At 39.3% G+C, this 19,982-nt stretch overlaps 1 protein-coding gene across 1 annotated transcript in view; it reads left to right on the top strand.

Annotated features, from left to right (window-relative positions):
• Positions 1-19,982, top strand: part of SH3RF3 (SH3 domain containing ring finger 3) — a 264,830-nt gene that overhangs the window by 180,770 nt on the left and 64,078 nt on the right. The window contains exon 8 of the mRNA XM_036755796.1: positions 4,208-4,542. Coding sequence (XP_036611691.1) covers positions 4,208-4,542 — 335 coding nt within the window. The remainder of the gene's footprint in view (positions 1-4,207; positions 4,543-19,982) is intronic.

Genomic DNA, 19,982 nt, shown 5'->3' with positions numbered 1-19,982 from the left:
TCTGAGGCTGGATTTGAACTCGGGTCCTCCTGACTCCAAGGCCAGTGCTCTACTCACTGTGCCACCTAGCTGTCCCCATTTGGGGTTTTCTTGGCAGAGATCCTGGAGTGGTTTGCCATTTCCTGTTCCAGCTCATTTTACAGACAAGGAAACTGAGGCAAACAGGATTAAGTGACTTGCCCATGGTCACACAGCTAGTAAGTGTCAGGTTTAGCATTCTATCCACCGTGCCACTTAGCAGCTTTGTCAGCCTACCTATTTTATTTTATGCATTTAAAAGCATTCTGCAAAGGGGTCCATAGACTTCAATAGACTGCTAAAGAGGTTCTGTGATACACAAAAAGTTAAGAACCCCAGTCTAGCCCAACTTGCCTTAACTCACGGAACCATTTCATGCCAAAGCCAGGAAATGAGCCCAGGTCTTCTGACTCTAAGCCCAGAGTTCTCTCCACTATACCACATTGTGTCCCACCCAAGTTCATGAATTCTCATTAGTTCCGCAATTCAATTTAACAAATATTTATTAAGTATCAACTACATGTTTGGCACAGTACAAATAGGTGGTATGTTCCTCTCCTTGTACAATGAACAGAAGGGGGATTACTATCTATTAGTGGAGAAGGGAAAATCACACAGTTATCTCTTAGTCTTATCTATAGCAGTTTTAGTCTATCTCCCATATTTAACACTTAATTATGTTGTATTTTTCTTTCAGCAGCAACAAATACTTTATTTAGGGCACAGACTGAATGGTATTCTGTCATGCACAACTTTTATTATGTATATGCCATACATATAGTAGGTTCTTTTTAACTATTTAAATGTTTGTTTAATTTGTATTCCCAGGACTAAAATAGTACTTTTTATGTAACAGGTTTATTGATTGATTAGTTATGCCATCACTTTGGGAGAACTTTTTTTGTCCTTTTGTTGGATTAATTTATTTATTTTTAGTTTTCAACATTCATTTCCACAAGATTTTGGGTTACAAATTTTCTCCCTATCTCTCCCTTCCCCTCACCCCAAGATGGCATGCATTCCTATCCCCAGTCTGCCCTCCCTTCTATTACGCCACTCTGCCCCCTCCACCCCTTTCCCCTTACTTTCTGGTAGAGCAAAGTAGATTTCTATACTCCATTGCCTGTATATCTTATTTCCCAGTTGCATGTAAAACAGTTTTTAACATTTGTTTCTAGAGCCCTGAGCCCCAGCTTCTCTCCCTTCTTCCCCCCCACCATCCACCCTCATTGAGAAGGCAAGCAATTCAATATAGGTTGTACATGTGTCATCATGCAAAACACTTCCATAATAGTCCTGTTGGGAAAGACTAACTATATTTCCCTCCATCCTATCCCATCCTCCATTTATTCAATTTTCTCCTTTGACCTATCTCTTTTTAAAAGTGTTTGCTTCTGACTCCCCCCTCCCCCAATCCATCCTCTTTCTCTTCTGTCATCCTCCCCCTCTTATCCCCTTCCCCCCTACTTTCCTGTGTGTGTATGTTATTCCCTCCTTAAGCCAAATCTGATGAGAGTAAGATTCATTCATTCCCTTTGACTTACCCCCTCTTCCCTTCCATTACACTTAATTATGTTGTAAAGTTTCCTGTTTCCTGTTTTATGTATTAATCTTGTCACCCAAAAAGGATCATAAGCTCGCTCCCTGTGGGCAAGGATAGTCTTGGATGTAACTGGTATCCTGCCTAGTATTTAGCACCTGAATCTCCATAAGCACTTCTTGGTTAGCTGATGTCACTGGGCAAAAGAATTCCCAAGGTGAAGAACGCAAAAATTGGACGGCTAATGACTGGGTCACTATGCTTCTGTTCTTTTTGTTTGTTTTTGTTTGTACTACTATTATTGTTGTCATAGCATTTTAAGGGTTACAAAGCACTTTTCTCGTAATAATCTTGTAATGCTGGATTTGAACCGAGGTTTCTATTGATTCTAAGTCCAGTGGCACCCTGCCTTTCTTTTTTTTTTATTTATTTAATTTTATTTTATTTTTTTAATTTAATTTATTTAATTTAAATTTTTTTAATTTATTTTTTATTTTTGTTTATAACACTCAGTTCCACAAGTTTTTGAGTTCCAAGTTTTCTCCCCCTCCTCCTCCCTTCTCCCCCACCCCAAGACGGCATGTAATCTGATATAGGTTCTACATATACCTTCATGTTAAACTTATTTACACAATGGTGAAGTTGTAAAGAAGAATTATAACCAATGGAATGAACTATGAGAAAGAAGAAACAAAACCAAAAAAGAAAAAAAGAGAGAGAGCAAATAGTTTGCCTCAATTTGCCTTCAGACTCTGTAATTCTTTCTCTGGATGTGGATAGACTTTTCTGTCAGGAGTCTTTTGGAGCTTTCTTAGAACCTTGTATTGCTGAGAAGAGCCAAGTCTATCAAAGCTAGTGATCACAGATACCGTGTCTCTGTAATTGTGTATAATGTTCTCCTGGTTTTGCTCCCCTCATTCGGCATCAGATCATGTAAGTCTTTCTAGGTTATTATGAAGGCAATCTGCTCCTCATTTCTTGTAGCACGATTAGTATTCCATTACATTCGTATACGACAACTTGTTTAGCCATTCCCCAATTGATAGGCATCCCCTTGGTTTCCAATTCTTTGCCACCACAAAAAGACCTGCTCTAAATATTTGTGTACATACTGGTCCATTTCCCACTTGTGTTATCTCTTTGGGTTACAGCCCTAGAAGTGGTATTGCTGGGTCAAAGGGTATGCACATTTTTATAGCCCTTTGGGCATAGTTCCAAATTGCTCTCCACAATGGTTGGATCAGTTCACAACTCCACCAACAATGCAATAGTGTTCCAATTTTCCCACATCCTCTCCAGCATTTATCATTTTCCTGTTTTGTCATGTTAGCTAATCTGATAGGAGAGATGTGGTACCTAAGAGTTGTTTTGATTTGCACTTTTCTAATCAATAGTGATTTAGAGCATTTTTTCATATGACTAGATATCTTTAATTTCTTCCTCTGAAAACTGCCTGTTCATATCCTTTGACCATTTCTCAATTGTGGAATGACTTGTATTCCTATAAATTTGGCTCAGTTCGCTGTATATTTTAGAGAAGAGGCCTTTATCAGAGACACTGGTTGTAAAAATTCTTTCCCAATTTTCTGCTTGCCTCCTAATCTTTGTTGCATTGGCTTTGTTTGTACAAAAACTTTTTGATTTAACATAATCAAAATTATCCATTTTGCTTTTTGTAATGCTCTCTACCTCTTGTTTGGTCATGAATTCTTCCCTTCTCCAATAGGTAAACTATTCCTTGCTCTCCCAAATTGCTTAAAGTACCAGCATTTATATCTAAATCGTGAGTCCATTTTGACTTTATTTTGGTGTATGGTGTAAGATATTGGTCTATGTCCAGTTTCTGCCCTACCATTTTCCAGTTTTCCTAACAGTTTTTATGAAATAGTGAATTCTTAACCCAGAAGCTAGACTCTTTAGGTTTATCAAATAGTAGATTGCTATAGTTATTGACTACTGCGTCTTGTGTAACTAATCTATTCCACCACTCTATTTCTCAGCCAGTACCAAGTAGTTTTGATGACTGCTGCTTTATAATACAGTTTAATATCTGCTATGGCTAGGCCACCTTCCCTAGCATTTCCTTTCATTACTTCCCTTGATATTCCGGACCTTTTGTCCTTCCAGACGAATTTAGTGATTATTTTATCCAGCTCTATAAAATAATTTTTGGTAGTTTGATTGATGTGGCACTAATATGCTTCTGTTTTGGCTTCTCAGTCAGGTACTGAGGTCAGGACCAATGGTCCTGGACCCCCAGAAATGCTTCGACTATGAATCTGCATCTCATGAGTTATGCAGATGCTGCTAAAGAAATGTTTTGTGGGATGAGCCACAGTATTCTCATGTGATAGAGTTCTCTAAAGAGAGCAAGTACATGGTATAATGTATGATTAAAAAAATAAATAAGCTAAGGCTCTTGGACTACTTTTACAAGGCTACCAACCTGCTTCTTGGGAGCAAGGACTGGCTGGTTTTTCTATTTGTATTACCAATACTTATCAGAGTGCCTTGCATATCCTCACTATGTGATTAATGCTTTTTTTACCCATTCACTGATATTTTTTAAAATGGTAATATTACAATGGGTTGAAATTTTCAAATTAACTATTCATCTCTTCTGTTCTCTTCAACACCATTCGTGTCCAGCCACCCACCCTTCTGCTCAGTCTCAAGACCGGCCCACTGCGACTGTATCACCTCTACGTACCCAAAGCTCTCCATCCCGCCTGCCAACTACAGGGATCAGGCCGCACACTATCGTATCTCCACAGCACCTCCACCAATCCCCAATTCAGGTCATCTCTGGAGCACAGTGTCCCAGGCCCGTCATCCCTCTGACATCAGCAGCCTCGGCCATCACGCCTCCCAATGTCAGTGCAGCCAACCTGAATGGAGACATGGGCAGCGGGCCCATCGGTAGCTTGATGACTTCCAGCCCAACCAACACAGCCTGCAAAACAGAGGAGAAAAAGAATGAAAAGGTAATAGTCTTCTGGGTGAGCTTTGTGTGTCTAATGCCTTCACTTGTCTAGGAAATGTAGGTTGGCAGCATTAACAACCGATGCTGCATTAGATGTTGTACAACACAGAAGAAAAGGTGAGCTCCCAGCATCTTTCTGCTCCCCGCTGGGATTCAGGTACATCTCAGAAACACAGAGACCGGAACCAAGAAAACTGGTTGGTGTTTGGGATAAAGTAGGTAGATTCTTCCAGGTGTTAATAGGAGGAAGCCAGAGGGAATAGCCAATCCTTCTTTAGCTATTCTCCTGAGAAGAAAATTGGGCCTATTTCACAGATAAAAAACCTGAGGCAGAGCGACTTACAAGGCTTAAGACTATCACTGGAAGATCTGAGATTAGAACCTAGCTTTTTGGATCCACAGGCTGGACCTGGCTTATCTATCCACCTAACCATACAAGCTCTTGGGATTTTATTATTTTTTTAATAAAAATGAACATCTTCCAACTAATATCCTTCAAAGATATAGAGTTCCAACTAGAACTAAAAAGACTCCCCTAAAACAAGGTAGTCAGATTCCCATGTGAAAGCATACCACTCCCAATGTTTCTAGGGAGCAGAAAACCACTTCTGCCTCCCTCATCCCTTTGAGTAACTCTCGGGAGTTGCGTAACCTCAATGGGCCTCAGTTTCCTCCTTCATAATATGGAGGGGTTCAATGACCTCTAAGGTCTAAACTCTAAAACTATGATCTTATGATCCCAGTGCTTTTCACACAATTGATACTTAATGTTTATCAAATTTAATTGAAACATTAATTCAGGATGAATTTAAATTAATTAAGAGTTTGGACCATCCATGAGTGTAGTTGGTGTTCAGAGCAGTCCTCTAAAATCTGTATATTCCAACAAAAAATAAATCCTTTGATGTTACTATCAAAGAGTAGAATGAATCCGGTCCACTGTGGCCGTTTTATGTTCTTGTAGACCCTGTTTTGCATTGGCATATCAAAAATCTGATTCTTTTAATTTATCTTTATCTTCAGAAAAGCAAGCTGTTTCCAAAAAAGAGAAGGCTTATGGCTAAGAAAGGGGGCTAGCGGGGAAAATATTTCATTTCTCTTGATGACTCCAGGGTGCCGCTCATGGCACTCAGATCTAACAGCTCTAAATCCCCAGGAGAATACATTTGCCTTCTTCTATATTTCCACTAGATTTTTAAAAATCATACCTATAACAGTGCAGGGGCTAAGTGAATAAGTAAAGGGGTGGCACATGGATGGGGAGTTTGAAATGATAGTGAGTTGGTACAGATGGTTTAGTCAAAAAATACTAATTTTGCCCCATATTAGCTAGACAATTCAGGAGAAAAAAAAGTATGTTTGGACCTGCATTATCTTGAAGGTAGTGGATTTGTAGGTGGACTCTGACATTTTTGGTTTTTTCCCCAATTGAATCAAAGTCCTGTTCTTTGAAAATTATGATAATGTTAATTGATCATAACCCACGAGCTTCTCTTGGGGACTTGATAGGGCAAACGTATCTAAGGATAACTGTCAATTTGAGTTTGGGCAATGTAACAGATTATAGCAGAGATTCTTTATAGAGGTGTGAATGTACTTTCTACCAAGTTTATAGAGACATTTCAACAGCATCTTCACAGCAATACACTATGGGTAAGATGCTGTCTTCATGTGTTCACCTATTGAAAGTCCACCCATCTTTCAAAGCCATTTCCCTTGCTCCCTCCTTCATGAAGCATTACTTGATTCTTCCTCATCTGCCCTCATTGCTCTTTCTACTCTGAACATACACACTTTGAACCTACATTTCAGAGCTAGGATCTTATGGTATTTGAAGAAAGTACTCAAAATGGACTTTATCTCTCATGCTACAGCTCAGTGGCCTTGTAAAAGGAGTCTAAGAGCCTTAGCTTATTTGTTTATTTTTTTCAAGATACCAAGAGCTATTTTTCTCCCTATCGTCTCACCAGCCCTGTTCCCCACTGGGGGAAAAAAGAAGAGAAAAGCAAAACCCTCTTAACTGATATGCGTAGTCAAGCAAAATAAATTCCCATATTTGACAAGTCCAAAAAAATATATGTTTCAATCTGTACCCTGAGTCACCTTTCAGGAGATGGGTAGCATGTTTCATCATCGTTCTGGACTAGTCATTGCTTTGATTAGAGGTTAAGTCTTTCAAAGGTGTTTGCTTTAAAAATGTTGTTATTGCATAAATTGTGCTCCTGCTTCTGCTCTCTTCACTCTGTATCAGTTCATGCGTGTGTCTTTGAAACCACACTCTTCAAAATTTCTTACAAAACAATAGTATTCCATTACATTCGTATAGCATAACTTGTTCATCCATTCCCTGATTGGGGGGCATCCCCTTAGTTTCCAGTTCTTTGCCATCTCCTTCATCACTTTTTAATACCACAGTTGTATTCCATTTCATTCGTATACCATATTTGTTTAGTCTGTCCCCAGTTGATGGGCCTCTGCTCAGTTTTTCATGGCAGCAAAGCTGCTATAAGGATTTTTGTACATATGGGACCTTTGCCAAGACCTTTGTCTTTATTCACTTGGGGTATATTACTTAGTCTCTCTAGGCTTCAGTTTCATCCATCAAATGAAGCAGTTGGATTAAATAAACTCTGAGGTCCCTTCCAGCTTTAAAGCTACGACCCTGGGCCTCAGGTTTCCCATCTGTAAAATAAGGTTTCATTAGATTGATACAATCAGAGTCTGGGAGACTCTGAGCTCTCTTAGAACTTTATGATACTTCTTCCTTTGATGCACTATTACTTCTAAGGCATAAGATCATAGTTCTATTGCTGGAAGAGCCCTCAGAGGCCATCTAGACCAATCTCCATCATTTTACAGATGAAGAGGCGATTGCCAGTCATCTATGTCTTGCCACTGGATTCTGATGAATCTGGAGGACAGAGTGAGGTTGAAGACTTAGCAGGGCTCTGCTTCACTTAAATCCAATTCATTTGCAACTCAAGATATCACCCTCCTGACGTTATTGGTCCTGTTCAAGAACAAAGGATAAACAACAAGCAACAACAATCTTTTGGCCACCTTAAGTTTCACATGCCACTTTTTGTATATGTTAGGACAGTTAAGACCATTAATACTTTTCACTTCAGTGGCTGTGGAGAAGGAATGCTGGAGCCTTGGATTTTGCCACTGCTACATTATCCCTCCCCTGAAAAGCTAAAGCCTAGGGCCATGGATCCAAACTAGGGTGATAACTTGGGCACTGTAAGGCCAACACAGCCCACAGACTCTCAGTTTAATAGTTATTGCCCAATTTCTTTGGCCACATCCATTCATCTGTAGCTTGGCTGATTTGCAGTTGAAAAATCAGTTTAGCTTTTATTCCATTCATTTCTATCTAATAACAGTTTGTATGAGCTATGGCCAAGCCTTGTAAAGCAACGCCGGTGGATAGATGTTAGAGCACACTCTTAGTTTCCTACTTGACCATCTGGCCCTGAAGCCTATTTGCCTCATTAGATAGAAAATGGGATATCTCAGTGTCCTTCAGGGCTGGGGAGAAGAAGCGTAATAAACCAGACTTGTAAATGGCGGGAGGTGTTTAACAGTTCTGTAAACATTTCCATTTCTTTCAGAAAATTGCATTGCCATGGTTCAGTGAAACAGAGAGGGCTGGCTTAAATATGACTCATTGCTGTCTGTGATTGATACATTGTAGATTCGAGCTCTCAGGAATCAACACTGGAAGTGATATTTCAATGTCTGTGCCCTCCTAAGTGTGTTACTAATGAAAGCCAGGGCTAGGGCTGCTTTCAGCATTCTCAGCCTGTTAGACACTTAACAAATATTTTGCTTTCACCCAGGGTTTACACTCTGCTAACAGTTCTCATGCATCAGCAGCGAGGGTTTAGTCCAATAGACGCCATAGCCCCGTGCCTTTTGATTAAATTTGTCTTGGAAAGAAATCACAACCCACATTTGAAAAACAAGAGAGTTGACAACTTCGCATCCTCCACCCCTGGCAGAATATGCTGAATTTGCAAGTTCCTCTGGATGTCCCTTAGTGATTGATGTGCCGGGGACAAAAATTGGCCCAATACCCATCCAAGCTGTGGTTTAGGAACGTGCCGTGTACACCCAGAGTGAAAGGCTTATTCTTTCCTCTTTCACGGTCAATTGAAAATATTATGAGATTATGGAAGCATTCAGATGCCACAGAAATAGGCATTGTCTAAACACCCAAGAAAATATGACGGAAGATCCTTCTCAATTTACTGTGAGCAATGTATGCAATTCACATTCTTGTGTCTAAAACAGTAACTTTTAGTCTTAAGGACCAGCCCTCTACTCTTTCTTTGATAGCTTTTTTTTTTCCTTCTGAATTTCTCACTCTGATCACTTGGTTTCTCTTAATTTATAAAAAGGTGTGAAACATCCTGATTGTTCCTGGAAGCTTGAGTGTGGCAATCAATTGGTACTTTTTACATAGGACTAAATGTACATGTAGCTCCCTATGAATAAACACCAGAAGCTTATCAGCATTGTTATTGTTAGCATAATTATTGGCAGGATGTTAGCTAGGTTGTAGAAGATCTTTATCTTCTTCAGTATAATTGAAAAGACTTTACTAACAACTGGAAGGAAGAGGGGGAAAAACACTAGTCTCACCATGGTACGGTGGAAAGGCAGCAAAATTTGAAGTCATAAGATCTGAGCTCAAATTTCATTTCTCATACTTAGGATCTGCCTGACCTTGGACAAGTCAATTTTTTCTCCCTGAGACTTAGTTTCCTCGTTCTTGAAATGAAGAGATTGGACTGGAAAGCTTCTGAGGTCTCTTCCAGCTCTAATCCCTGGGATCCTTCCATAAAACAATTGCATCACCTTAGCATGCATTTCAGGCCAGTCCTGACTTAGAACTGCACATCTGGTTATGGAACAAGAGGATATTTCTTAAGTATTTGGCACTAATCTCCAGGCCTGTGAAATTATTGAGCTTTCCTTAGGAAAAAAAGACAATGAGTTCTCTCACTGCTTCGTTCTCTCTCCATTGAGACTGGAACTTTTCTACACTGTATATTTTGGTAGTGTAGAATTTGGCTGAAATTTGATATAGTCACATTCAAAAGTGTAGGAGAAAAGAAGCCATGATTAATGGGCCTTCTGGGCACCTTGGGAGAAAGAAGGGTGGTAATTTTGTTCTCAGAGGATAGGAGATTCAACCAGAGATATCCCCTGGGCATGGAGAAGAAAATAGGCTGCAAACCTTGCTCATACTGCTTTTCATTCTTATCATGAAAATGGCTGGGAGTATGCCATTATTTCTTTTCTACGTAAGTGGTGATAGGGAGTGTGTTCATTCTGTTGACAGACTGCACTTCAGGCCCTGCTCCAAGCGGCCTCACAAATTAAGCCTGGCCGGGCCTGACGTGGGATGAAAGACCTCAAGGGAAGGGTCAGGTGCTGACAGGACTTGGGATTCTTCTTGTAGGTTGAGCTCTGAACCAGTGTCCTTCCTGCCCTGAGGCCCTGATGGTTTCAGATGGACGGTGTCTTCATTCACAGAATCTCAGCCCAAAGGGTCCTCAGGGACCAGCTCATTCATCCTATACCCAAGAGGGAATATCCTCTGAGACATTTTGGACAAGTAATCATTTAGCCTCTGCTGGAAGACCTCTAGTGACCTACTTGTCCCCCAGGCAGCCCATCCTACTCTGGGGCAGCTCTAATTGGCAAAAGATTTTCCACAGATCAAGCTTAAACCCATCTCTTTGCATCTTCTACCCAGTGTTGCTTGTTTTGTCCTCTGGAGACAAATATAAGTCATCTTATGATTTTTCACACTATAGCCCCTTGAGGACTTGAAGACAGCTCTGATACTCTTCCCATTCCTCAAGCCTTTCTTTTCTAGAATGAACATCCTCAGTTGTTCATTCCTTCAGCCTATCATAGGATGATGGTCTCTCACCATCGTGGTCAGTTCACTTCTGGAACATGTACCTTGTTGTCATTGTCCTAAAATGTGATGCTTAGAATTGGACATAATACTCCAGATGTGGTCTGACTAGGGCAGAGCACCGAGAGAAGTTATTATTTTCTATTATATTAATAACTAATTATTGAATAAGGACCGAGGTTTTGTCCCCTATTATGCTCCCTCATCCGGAAACCAGAAACCAGCATGAGAAATCTCTCTCAAACACTGACCCAGACTAAACATCTAATCAAAAACAGTAGAAGAAATTCTAAGTTTAGGCTAACGGATGGATTCCTGTTCATTGTGTTTACTGAGACAGCTCTTTGGTCAGACAGGTGATGTGGAAATTGATAAGTCTCTTTGACCTGGACTTGGGAATCCAAGTTACTCATTCCAAACACCTTCATTAGAATGATTCTTCATTATAATATTAATTTTCTCATTAATCAGAGTTGATTGCCACCCTCAGGAAGGCCCCCTCTTCCAAGGTCATATAAACTGTGAGCCCACTGCCATGAGGGGCCTTTGACATTCAAGAGTGCCACTGACCTCTTTTTATTAATAAACATCCTAGCCTTATCACTAAAATAATTAAATTACCAAGAAACTATGTCACTTGAACTTTTTAAATGTCACAGTACTCAGGACTGTGGCTTCCCAAGTTCTGGTCACTCTACCTCTTAAAACAGCCTTTGGTCTGCTCTGTTGTGCCTTTCACTTGTTTGTATTGTGAAGCATTGCTTTCCATATGCATTGGGTATGAATACACACATACATATTGGCATATAAATATATGTGTATGTATATATAATATACACATATGTATATATTACATATGCATAAATATAAATGCCTGTGCATACACACATGTATATGTGTATGCATATATCCATATATGTGTGTATATTATATATATGTATATATATAATATACGCACACGCACACACACATATAAAATATAGCCACTATACATGGATAAAGAACTGGACCTACACTTGAATACAAAGGAGAGGGAAGGGTTAGGTTGCATTTAAGAAATTTCAAAAGAAATCATAATAACGCACAGGAAGATTACAAAAAGAAATTTAGTGGGAGACACAGCTAGGCTGGATACCTTCAAAGTTAATGAATTCATTATATACTTTTAAAAGATTTATGTAATAGAGATTCACAGTTTGATAAATAATCCTCTTTTTGTTCTTTATGTACAGAAATTTGGGGGTGGGGTTCAAGGTGAGAAACAGAGAAAAATTAAACATTTTTTTTAAAAAGAATTTGCCCAGCACTTTCAGGGACCCCAAGCTTTTCCCTAAAATATAAAGCTGTTTTTAGTCCCATCTTTCTTCCATTGGTGTGTTAAGGCTGTGAATCATAGATTTCCGCAGTCTCTCAGGAATCAAAGTTGCAGATCACCCAAAGGGTACTAGAAATGCTTTCTGTACACTGGGTATAATGAGACTGCAGCATGTTACAAACAATGAATTGTGTGCAAAAAGTAGCATAAAAGATACAAGCTAAGGGATTTATGACTGGGAAAGGAGGTTTGCCACGTATACGTCAAGAATGAGGGATAATAGACAGGCTATGGTTGTAAGGGTACCCTTGTAACATAGAAGCCCAGAAGACTGTCCTCCTCTAAGCACATTGGTTGGACTCTCAGTAAAGCATTTCTAAAAGGATATAGAAAAAGAATCACCCAGGTTGAGAAGGCAGGTATGGATTGTGATCCCTGCCACTGACAAAAGCCCCTAGAGCAGAGCAATGAGATCATGCATCCATTCAAGTACTAAAATATTAAACTGTATGAAAAAGGGATGTCACAGAGGAAAGAAACTATTCCATCCCATTTCAGATCATGTCTCACTTAATATTGTGGATATTTAATTATTGCAAAGGTTTCCAGTAGGGGGAAAAGGAAAACTTTATATTCCCACTTCTTTACCACTAATTCATAACCTGAATATCCTTTGAGACTCTGATAGTACTTAGAGACAGCTAAGCGGTACAGTACATAGAGTGCTGGACTGGGAGTTAGGAAGACCTGAATTCAAATGCAGCCTTAGATACTTACTAGCTGTGCGACCATAGGCAAGTCTCTTAACCTCTGTTTGCCTGAGTTACTTGTAAAATGGGGATTTCCCAGGATTGTTGCGGGGACCAAATGAGATGATATTTGTAAACCGCTTTGCAAACTTAATGCTCTACATAAGTGAAAGCTATTCTTATTCTTTTTATTATCACTATTACCTGTTCTGTAAAGACTCTTTTGATTGGTCTAGCCTGAAGTGATCTCTGTCTCCTCTGTGCTCTGATAGCAGTTACTGTTCATAAAAATCATTTGATGATGAATTTTTTGTACTACCTTGTGACATCCACTGTTGTCTTCATCCAGTATTCAGTCAACAAATATTTATTAAATGCCAAGAATATTCAGTGCACTCTGCTACATGATATAATAAATAGTAATTCAAGGTCCCTGCCCTCTGGGAACTTATAACGTAATAGGAGTGATTAAGTATATATGCAAAAATGCTATTACAAAGCAGACTATGATGGATACTTAAGAGAAATTTAACATTGGTATAAGATCAGAGGAATGGAGTGATCGTTTCTGGACATTCACGAGGAAAGATTCACAGAGGAAGCAGCTGAGCCCTGAAGAACGATGGCATGTACAAATGTCAGGGAGAGGATTCCGAGCCATAGGAAAAAGCAGTAGACAGAAGATAGAGGAAGAGAACATGACACATGCTCAGAAAACAATGAGTAGTTCATTTTGGTTGTTTTGTAAGAACGTCTTTTATGGTGAGGAATGGGAATAATGAAAAATGAGGATCAGTGAGCTGTCAACTTAGAGGTGATCTATTAAAGCTTTGAAAACAGGTAAGATCATTAAGGAAATTATTTTAAAGCAGGGATTCCATTTTGTTTCTGTTGTGGTCTCCTTTGAAAGTCTGATAAGGCCTTTGGACCCCTCAGAAAAGTGTGTTTTTTTTAAATAATTTTTTCATTGTTAAATGTTATTTTTTTAAATATTTTTTGTTTCATTGTTTTAAAATAATTTTCAATAATTGACAGAAATGCTGGATTTCAGTTAGAAATCAGAGAAAGTAATACAATTTTTCCCATCCAAGTTCATAGGCCCCCAGAGACAGGGTTGCCAGGTTAAGGACTTCTATGAGAAAGAGAGAAAATAAAGCCAAAACCAAAGCATTGCAGAGGGATAGGAAATGAAATTGAAGCCAGCAAAAGACAAAATGGAGGAGGAAAACTAAGAAAATTAGGTGCCATAGGAGCCCAAAGGAATTGGAAATATGAAGCAAAGATGGAGATAGTCAGCAGTGATACTGAATACAAAGAAGTCAAGGAAGATAAAAAAACTAAGAAAAGGATATTAGCTTTAGAAATTACAAGGCCAATGATGAAATTGAGGAAATGGTGAGTACAAGAGTCAGACTACATGGAGTTGAGGAACCATGAATGGTGAAACAGTAAAGGTCACATGTCAACTACTCCCTGAAGAATGTTATGACAGTGACAACGAAGGAAAAGAAGAAGAGGAAAAGAACGAGGGGGAGGAGGAGGGAGGGAGAGGACAAACGATAGGAAGGTGTGGGGAAAGGCTGGGTTTGGGGATTTGTTTTTGTAAGATATTAGTAAACAAAGAGAGAAGGAGTTAGTGCAGACAGAAATAGTAAAGATGTTACTAAAGAGAAATAAGAAAGGATTGATTGAGGTTCAGAAGTAAAGTAAGTGTATGGGACAAATAGCAAAGGCAGAGAGGGTTAGCCTTTTCCAGAGGGAGGGCCCCCTCTTACTTAGAAAAAGGAAGAAGAGGATGAGCAAAATTATGTCAACTATACATGTGAAATGTACAAACGTATTAGCCATATTGGAAAAAAAAGAGCAAAAGAAAAAGATACAGGTTTCCCCCAAATATGGCTAGTATGTTTGTATAATTTCACATGTATAGTTGATATAATTTTGCTTGCCTTTTCAGTGTGTAAGGGAGAGAATTCGTAACTCAACTTAAAAAGAAAAGCATGCTAAAAATAAATAAATAGTATTTTAAAGATTAATTTAATTTTTAATTGACCAAAAAATACTCTTCATCCACTTCATCCATTGTGTGTATAGACGGATCAAACTTCTTTAAGTGATTATAGATCCCTTCCATGAGGTTCTGAAACGTCTTGGGGCCTGATGCAATTAGCACAATATTGTCTACACACTCTCTGCAACTTATAGTCTAGGAGAACTGACAAAAGCACTGAGTGGTTAAATGACTTGCCCAGAATCACACAGCCAGTATGTACCAGGTCTTCATGGCTTCAAGGCTGTCTATCCACAGTAGCATGCTGCCTGGCAAAAAAAAAATTACTAATTTTTTTTTAATATTTTCTATTTTTCCCTTGATCGTTGTCTGACTTGAATTTTCATGCTGATATGCCCCAGGGTTGACTTACTTAATTAGCTATCTTGCCAAACTTTCTTTAATTGGTTTTACTATCTATTGATTCTCCTTTATAAGAAAGTGTTGTTCATCACCATCTTTCAATGAGTTAATATTCTAATTGGTTGCTAACCTTGGCAGCCGTATCTCTCCTTTTGGTAAGTAAGTCAGCTGTTAGCTGACCGAGGTACTGTATGGGCTCTTTTAATCTTCTTGTGACAATTTACATTCTTTAAACTTCTGAATAAAATTTTTATGGTCAGTGTCATCATTTCTCTTGTCCATTTCTTATTTTCAGTTACTCATTTAAATGGTCCATAGTTAAATTACTTTTATTGTACACCATCTCCTTTTCTCATTATCTTCTTTTCTTGGTAAGTTGATGGTCTGACTGTGTATACAGAGCTGTCTCCAGTGTAACTTCCATAACAGTAACAAATATATTTTATCATTTATGTTGTTTCTTGGTGTTTGTCATGTAGAGTCACCTACCAATTCTTTTTTTAAGGGTTCATGATATAGAGCTCTGAGGCTTCTAAGAAATCTATAAGTCTTGGACCTCTCTCATTCTCTCTTCCCAGACCTTGCTTCCCATATTTTCACTGAAGTTACCTAGTTCTCTACCACTTCCTCCTTAGCACCCCATGCTGGTGCATTAGCTGCAATTAATTTCATGACGGTATTTTTTTAAATACTTGCCATTAGTGTTGCAATATGTGATGCCCAACCATCCCGGGAAATTTTTTTTGCTGCCTCTGAGCATATGATAAAACTCATTTCTTTGCTACTTTAAAGAGTACCCAAGAGCTATATTCCATTCTAGCTACAATTTCCTTTTGTCTTATGGTTCTATTTATAGCAGGAATGTCAAGATTGATATGATTCAGCTCTTCCTGCAATATGTCCATTTGGTCATTGGATAAGAATCTCATATTTATACTTCTCCTTATTCAGTTTCATCTAATTTGATTCACCCTCCATCATTCTAGTCTTTTGAAATCTTTGGGGAAAACTAGTGTAATTTCATACTTTCCCAGAAACACTCAGCATCTGGGGAAGAGAAGTTGGAAAAATAGTTGATAGAGGTTGACCAAGGTTGGATATTAGCTGGACTAGGGGAAAGAAAAAGAAACCAAGATAGGAATTATAGGCTGGAACAAGATGAAAAGCGGCTGCAGGACCAGAAATCAATGTAGAAGACAATAAGCAGCTTCAGGAGATATGAGCAAGGAGGGTTAATGGAAGTACTGGAGAATGTAAACAGAAAGGAGAATTTAATTTCAAGATGGTGGTATACCATTGATGAATGATGTTATTGTCTAGCTTGTTTGTGATAACTGAAGGGAAGATATTTTCAGGATGGTGAGGGATTGGAGATACTGATGCACAGGGATGAGTTAAGAACTGAAGTGGTTAATATGTATTAGAAAAACCCAAAGGGAAATGTGATTTCTGTCTTCAAGTATTTAATGAAGGGAAGAAAATTTTGACTTGACCTTTTTGGCTTCAGAGATCAAAATTAGGAGAAATGGAGAGAAGGGAGAACTTGTAAAAGAAAAAAAGCAGATTTTGGACTCAATTTAAGGGGTGAAATTCCTAATAGTTAGAGCTGTCCAAAGGTGCAATGGGAAGCTTCATAATGTACTTAATTCCCTCACATTGGGGATCTGTGGGGGTGTTGTAGAAGGGATTCCTGTTCAGGAACAGGTTGAATCATAAAATCCCAGATTCTATGATTTTAAGTGACATGGAAGTCATTGGATTTTGAGAGCATTAGAGTGAGGTAGAAGAAGAGAGATAAGGCACAAGACAGTGATATACATAAAATGACCTGTAAGTCAAAGAATCATAAGAACTCCAGGAGAACAATCAGAAATGGGAGGGGGAGGAAGGCTGAGCTTCAGGTACGTCCATATATTCTCATATATGTCCATCATCTCCACCTATTAAAATGTAAGCTCCTTGAAGGGATGAACTGTGTTGCTTTCATCTTGGTGTCTCCAGCTTTTAGTACAATGCCTGACAGTGTTTGGTCACTTTCAAACATATCTGACCCTTAATTGGGGTTATCTGGGCACGATACCGGAGTGGATCATCATTTCCTTTTATAGAAGAGGAAACTAAAGCAAACAAGGTTAAGTGACTTGCCCAGGGTGACACAGCTGGCAAATATCTGGGGTTAGATTTGAACTCAGGTCCTCCTGACTCCCAAGCCAGGGCTCTATCTATTGTGCCACCTAGCTGCCGCCTCAAGTATAGTCTTGAACCATTGTTTTAATCTGCTAGTTGTTGTCTCACTATTCATCAGCTTATCTTGTTTATCCAATTAAATGAAAAGCCCTTGAGGGCAAGGACCACATGTTATTCTTCGTGCTCCCCCCCCACCTTGCTTCAAAGAGTACCTTACACATAATAATCATTTGATATTGAATTTCTATCTTCAATTCATATTTAAGCCTCAACCCACTTCTGCCTTTTAAAAATGTATTCCTCCTAGGTCCAGAAAGTCAGTTAACTTCCGTATATAGGTACTGAGAGAATTTGTTTCTTAGTCATAGAATTTCAGATCTGCAAGACTCTTTATTGGGGGAGCGAGTCTTCTAGTCCAACACTTTCATTTTACATTTGAAGAAACTGAGGTCTAGAGAGTTTCACTGAAGGAACTGTTTCTCATTTATGTCATCTTATCCCCAGTACCTTGCCTCACATGCAGTAGGTGCTTAATAAAGGCTTACTGATTAAGTGACTTATACAACTTCATGCAGCCACATGAACCAGGATCTGTTGTTCTTGTTAAATCATTTTTCAGTCATGTCTAACTCTTTGTGACCCAACTTGGGGTTTTCTTGGCAAAGATACTGGAGTGGTTTGCCATTTCCTTCTCCAGCTCATTTTACAGATGAGGAAACTGAGACAAACAGGGTTAAGTGACTCATCCAGGATCACATAGCTAGTAGGTGTCTGAGTCTGGATTTGAACCCAGGAAGATGAGTCTTCCTGCCTCTCGGCCCAGCACCTTATCCACTGAGCTGCCTAGAGCTAAGCTAGCTCTGTGCTATTCCAAAGTTCTATAATATATCACTGACTAATAGTGGGTTCTCTCCACCCCATATGAGCCTGGTGAGCTTAGAGTCATCAAGCATAAGCAGGAGCCGTGAGCATGACAATAAAGAGGAGACATTGGCCTGGAGAGAGCAGACAAATACTCTTGGGCCACTTATACTTCTGGTTGCAATCATTCACCAAGCATTTATTAAGCTCCTTCTGTGTGCCAGGAACCACGCTAAGTGCCAAGGATACAAAGAGAACATGAAACAGCCTCTGTCCTCAAAGAACTTTCATTCTAATGGGGGAGAAAATATGCAATATCTACATCTACAGAGGATATATACTGAGCAGATGGAAGGCGATCAGAGAGGGGAGGGCACTATCAGCTGGGGGTAAGGGGTGGGGAAGGTTAATACTTTTTACACTTTAATCAAATTAAATCATTTTGAATGCCATGACCTTTACCTTTAGAAAACTGATATAGGTGTGATATAAGGAACACTAAAGAAACTACCAGCAACTTGGAGCTGGGTCAGTTGAAACAGGCAGGAACTAATTACAAATGGATTTCCATTGACATAATGAATGAATCTCAGGAAAATTATTTGTAAATCAATTTTTTGTAAGTCCAGTTATATTTTAAGTGCACCAGGAGAACCTGCTGTTTAAAGGAGTTCCTGGGCGAATCTTTTGGTGATGCAAAGGATAATTCCTGTTTATGAGTTCAGAATGAAGAAGGCAGGACATCCCTCTAATCACAGCGAGCACTCCATTGCTTGTATCATCATTTTCTTCCCTCTCAAAATGCAGAATGTGAAGGAAATTGCTTTAAGCTCAGTAACTTTGACTTCTCATTTGCTGCAAGCATGTTTCCAATTTTAAAACAGGCAAATGCATTCCTGTAATCACACACTAGCTGCATAAGCCTATTAAACTTTCCCCAGTGATGGGGAAAGATGTCACAAGGCTATGTATTGATTCACAGATATTAAAATCAGAGTCAGGAATGGGCTGAGTGTGTGACACAGCACAGAACCAAATATCTCAGTGAAAAATCTCTGTGCAGAGTTCCTCACAGGGAGTGGGACAACCCTCATCCTTTCAAGGATATGGATTCCAAATGTCAGAAAACATTCCACTGCCAAGACTGTATAAATGGTAAAAGGAAGCACTACTATAATATTAAACTGGAAGGAAAAAAAAAAAAGAAATGGCCCCAAAGAGTCACCAGCATCAGTTGTTCTGTACCAAGAAACACTCAACTTTGAAAATCTCTGTGTTTAATCCCCTGAAGAAAATCCTGGTTGAATAAATCAGTCAGGGCGATGAAAGCGTACTTCCTGCTGGCTGAATAAGGAGGATCCTATTCAATGCAGGAAATATGGCTCTCCCTGCCCCAGACAGGGCCAACACTGGCCCTGACCCTAGTGGCTCTTGCAATAGTAGAACACTGGCTTTGGAATCAGAGGACCAGGGTTCAAATCCCCGCTGTGATCACTACCTGTACGAGGACCACGAGCCAGTCACTCAACAACCCCTGGCCTCTATTACCTAATCCACAAAATAAGGGGATTTGGATAAAAAATCTCTAATCCTTTCTCTTTATTTGCCTATGAGAAAACTGAAGCCCAATGACGTTAAGTGATGTCCTCAAGGTCATGTTTCCTGTTAGTGGACCTGAATAGTCCATTGATTTTCCTACTCTCTAATACTTGAGCATGGCCAACTCCTTAATCTACTGTGTACCTTAAGAATTTTTCTCTGCCCAGGTGGTACAGTGGATAGACACCAGGACTGGAGGCAGGAAGACTCATCTTCCTGAGTTCAAATCTGACCTCATGACACCTACTAGCTGTGTGATTCTGGGCAAGTCACTCAACCCTGCTTGCCTCAGTTTCCACATCTGTAAAATGAGCTAGAGAAGGAAATGAGACACCACTCCAAGTATATTTGCCAAGAAAACCCCACATGGGGTCATGAAGAG

The sequence above is a fragment of the Trichosurus vulpecula genome, chromosome 4 (genome assembly GCF_011100635.1).
Source record: "Trichosurus vulpecula isolate mTriVul1 chromosome 4, mTriVul1.pri, whole genome shotgun sequence".
Taxonomy (NCBI): domain Eukaryota; kingdom Metazoa; phylum Chordata; class Mammalia; order Diprotodontia; family Phalangeridae; genus Trichosurus; species Trichosurus vulpecula.
Note: the sequence above shows the minus strand (reverse complement) of the source record. Positions and strands in the feature narration are given on the sequence as shown.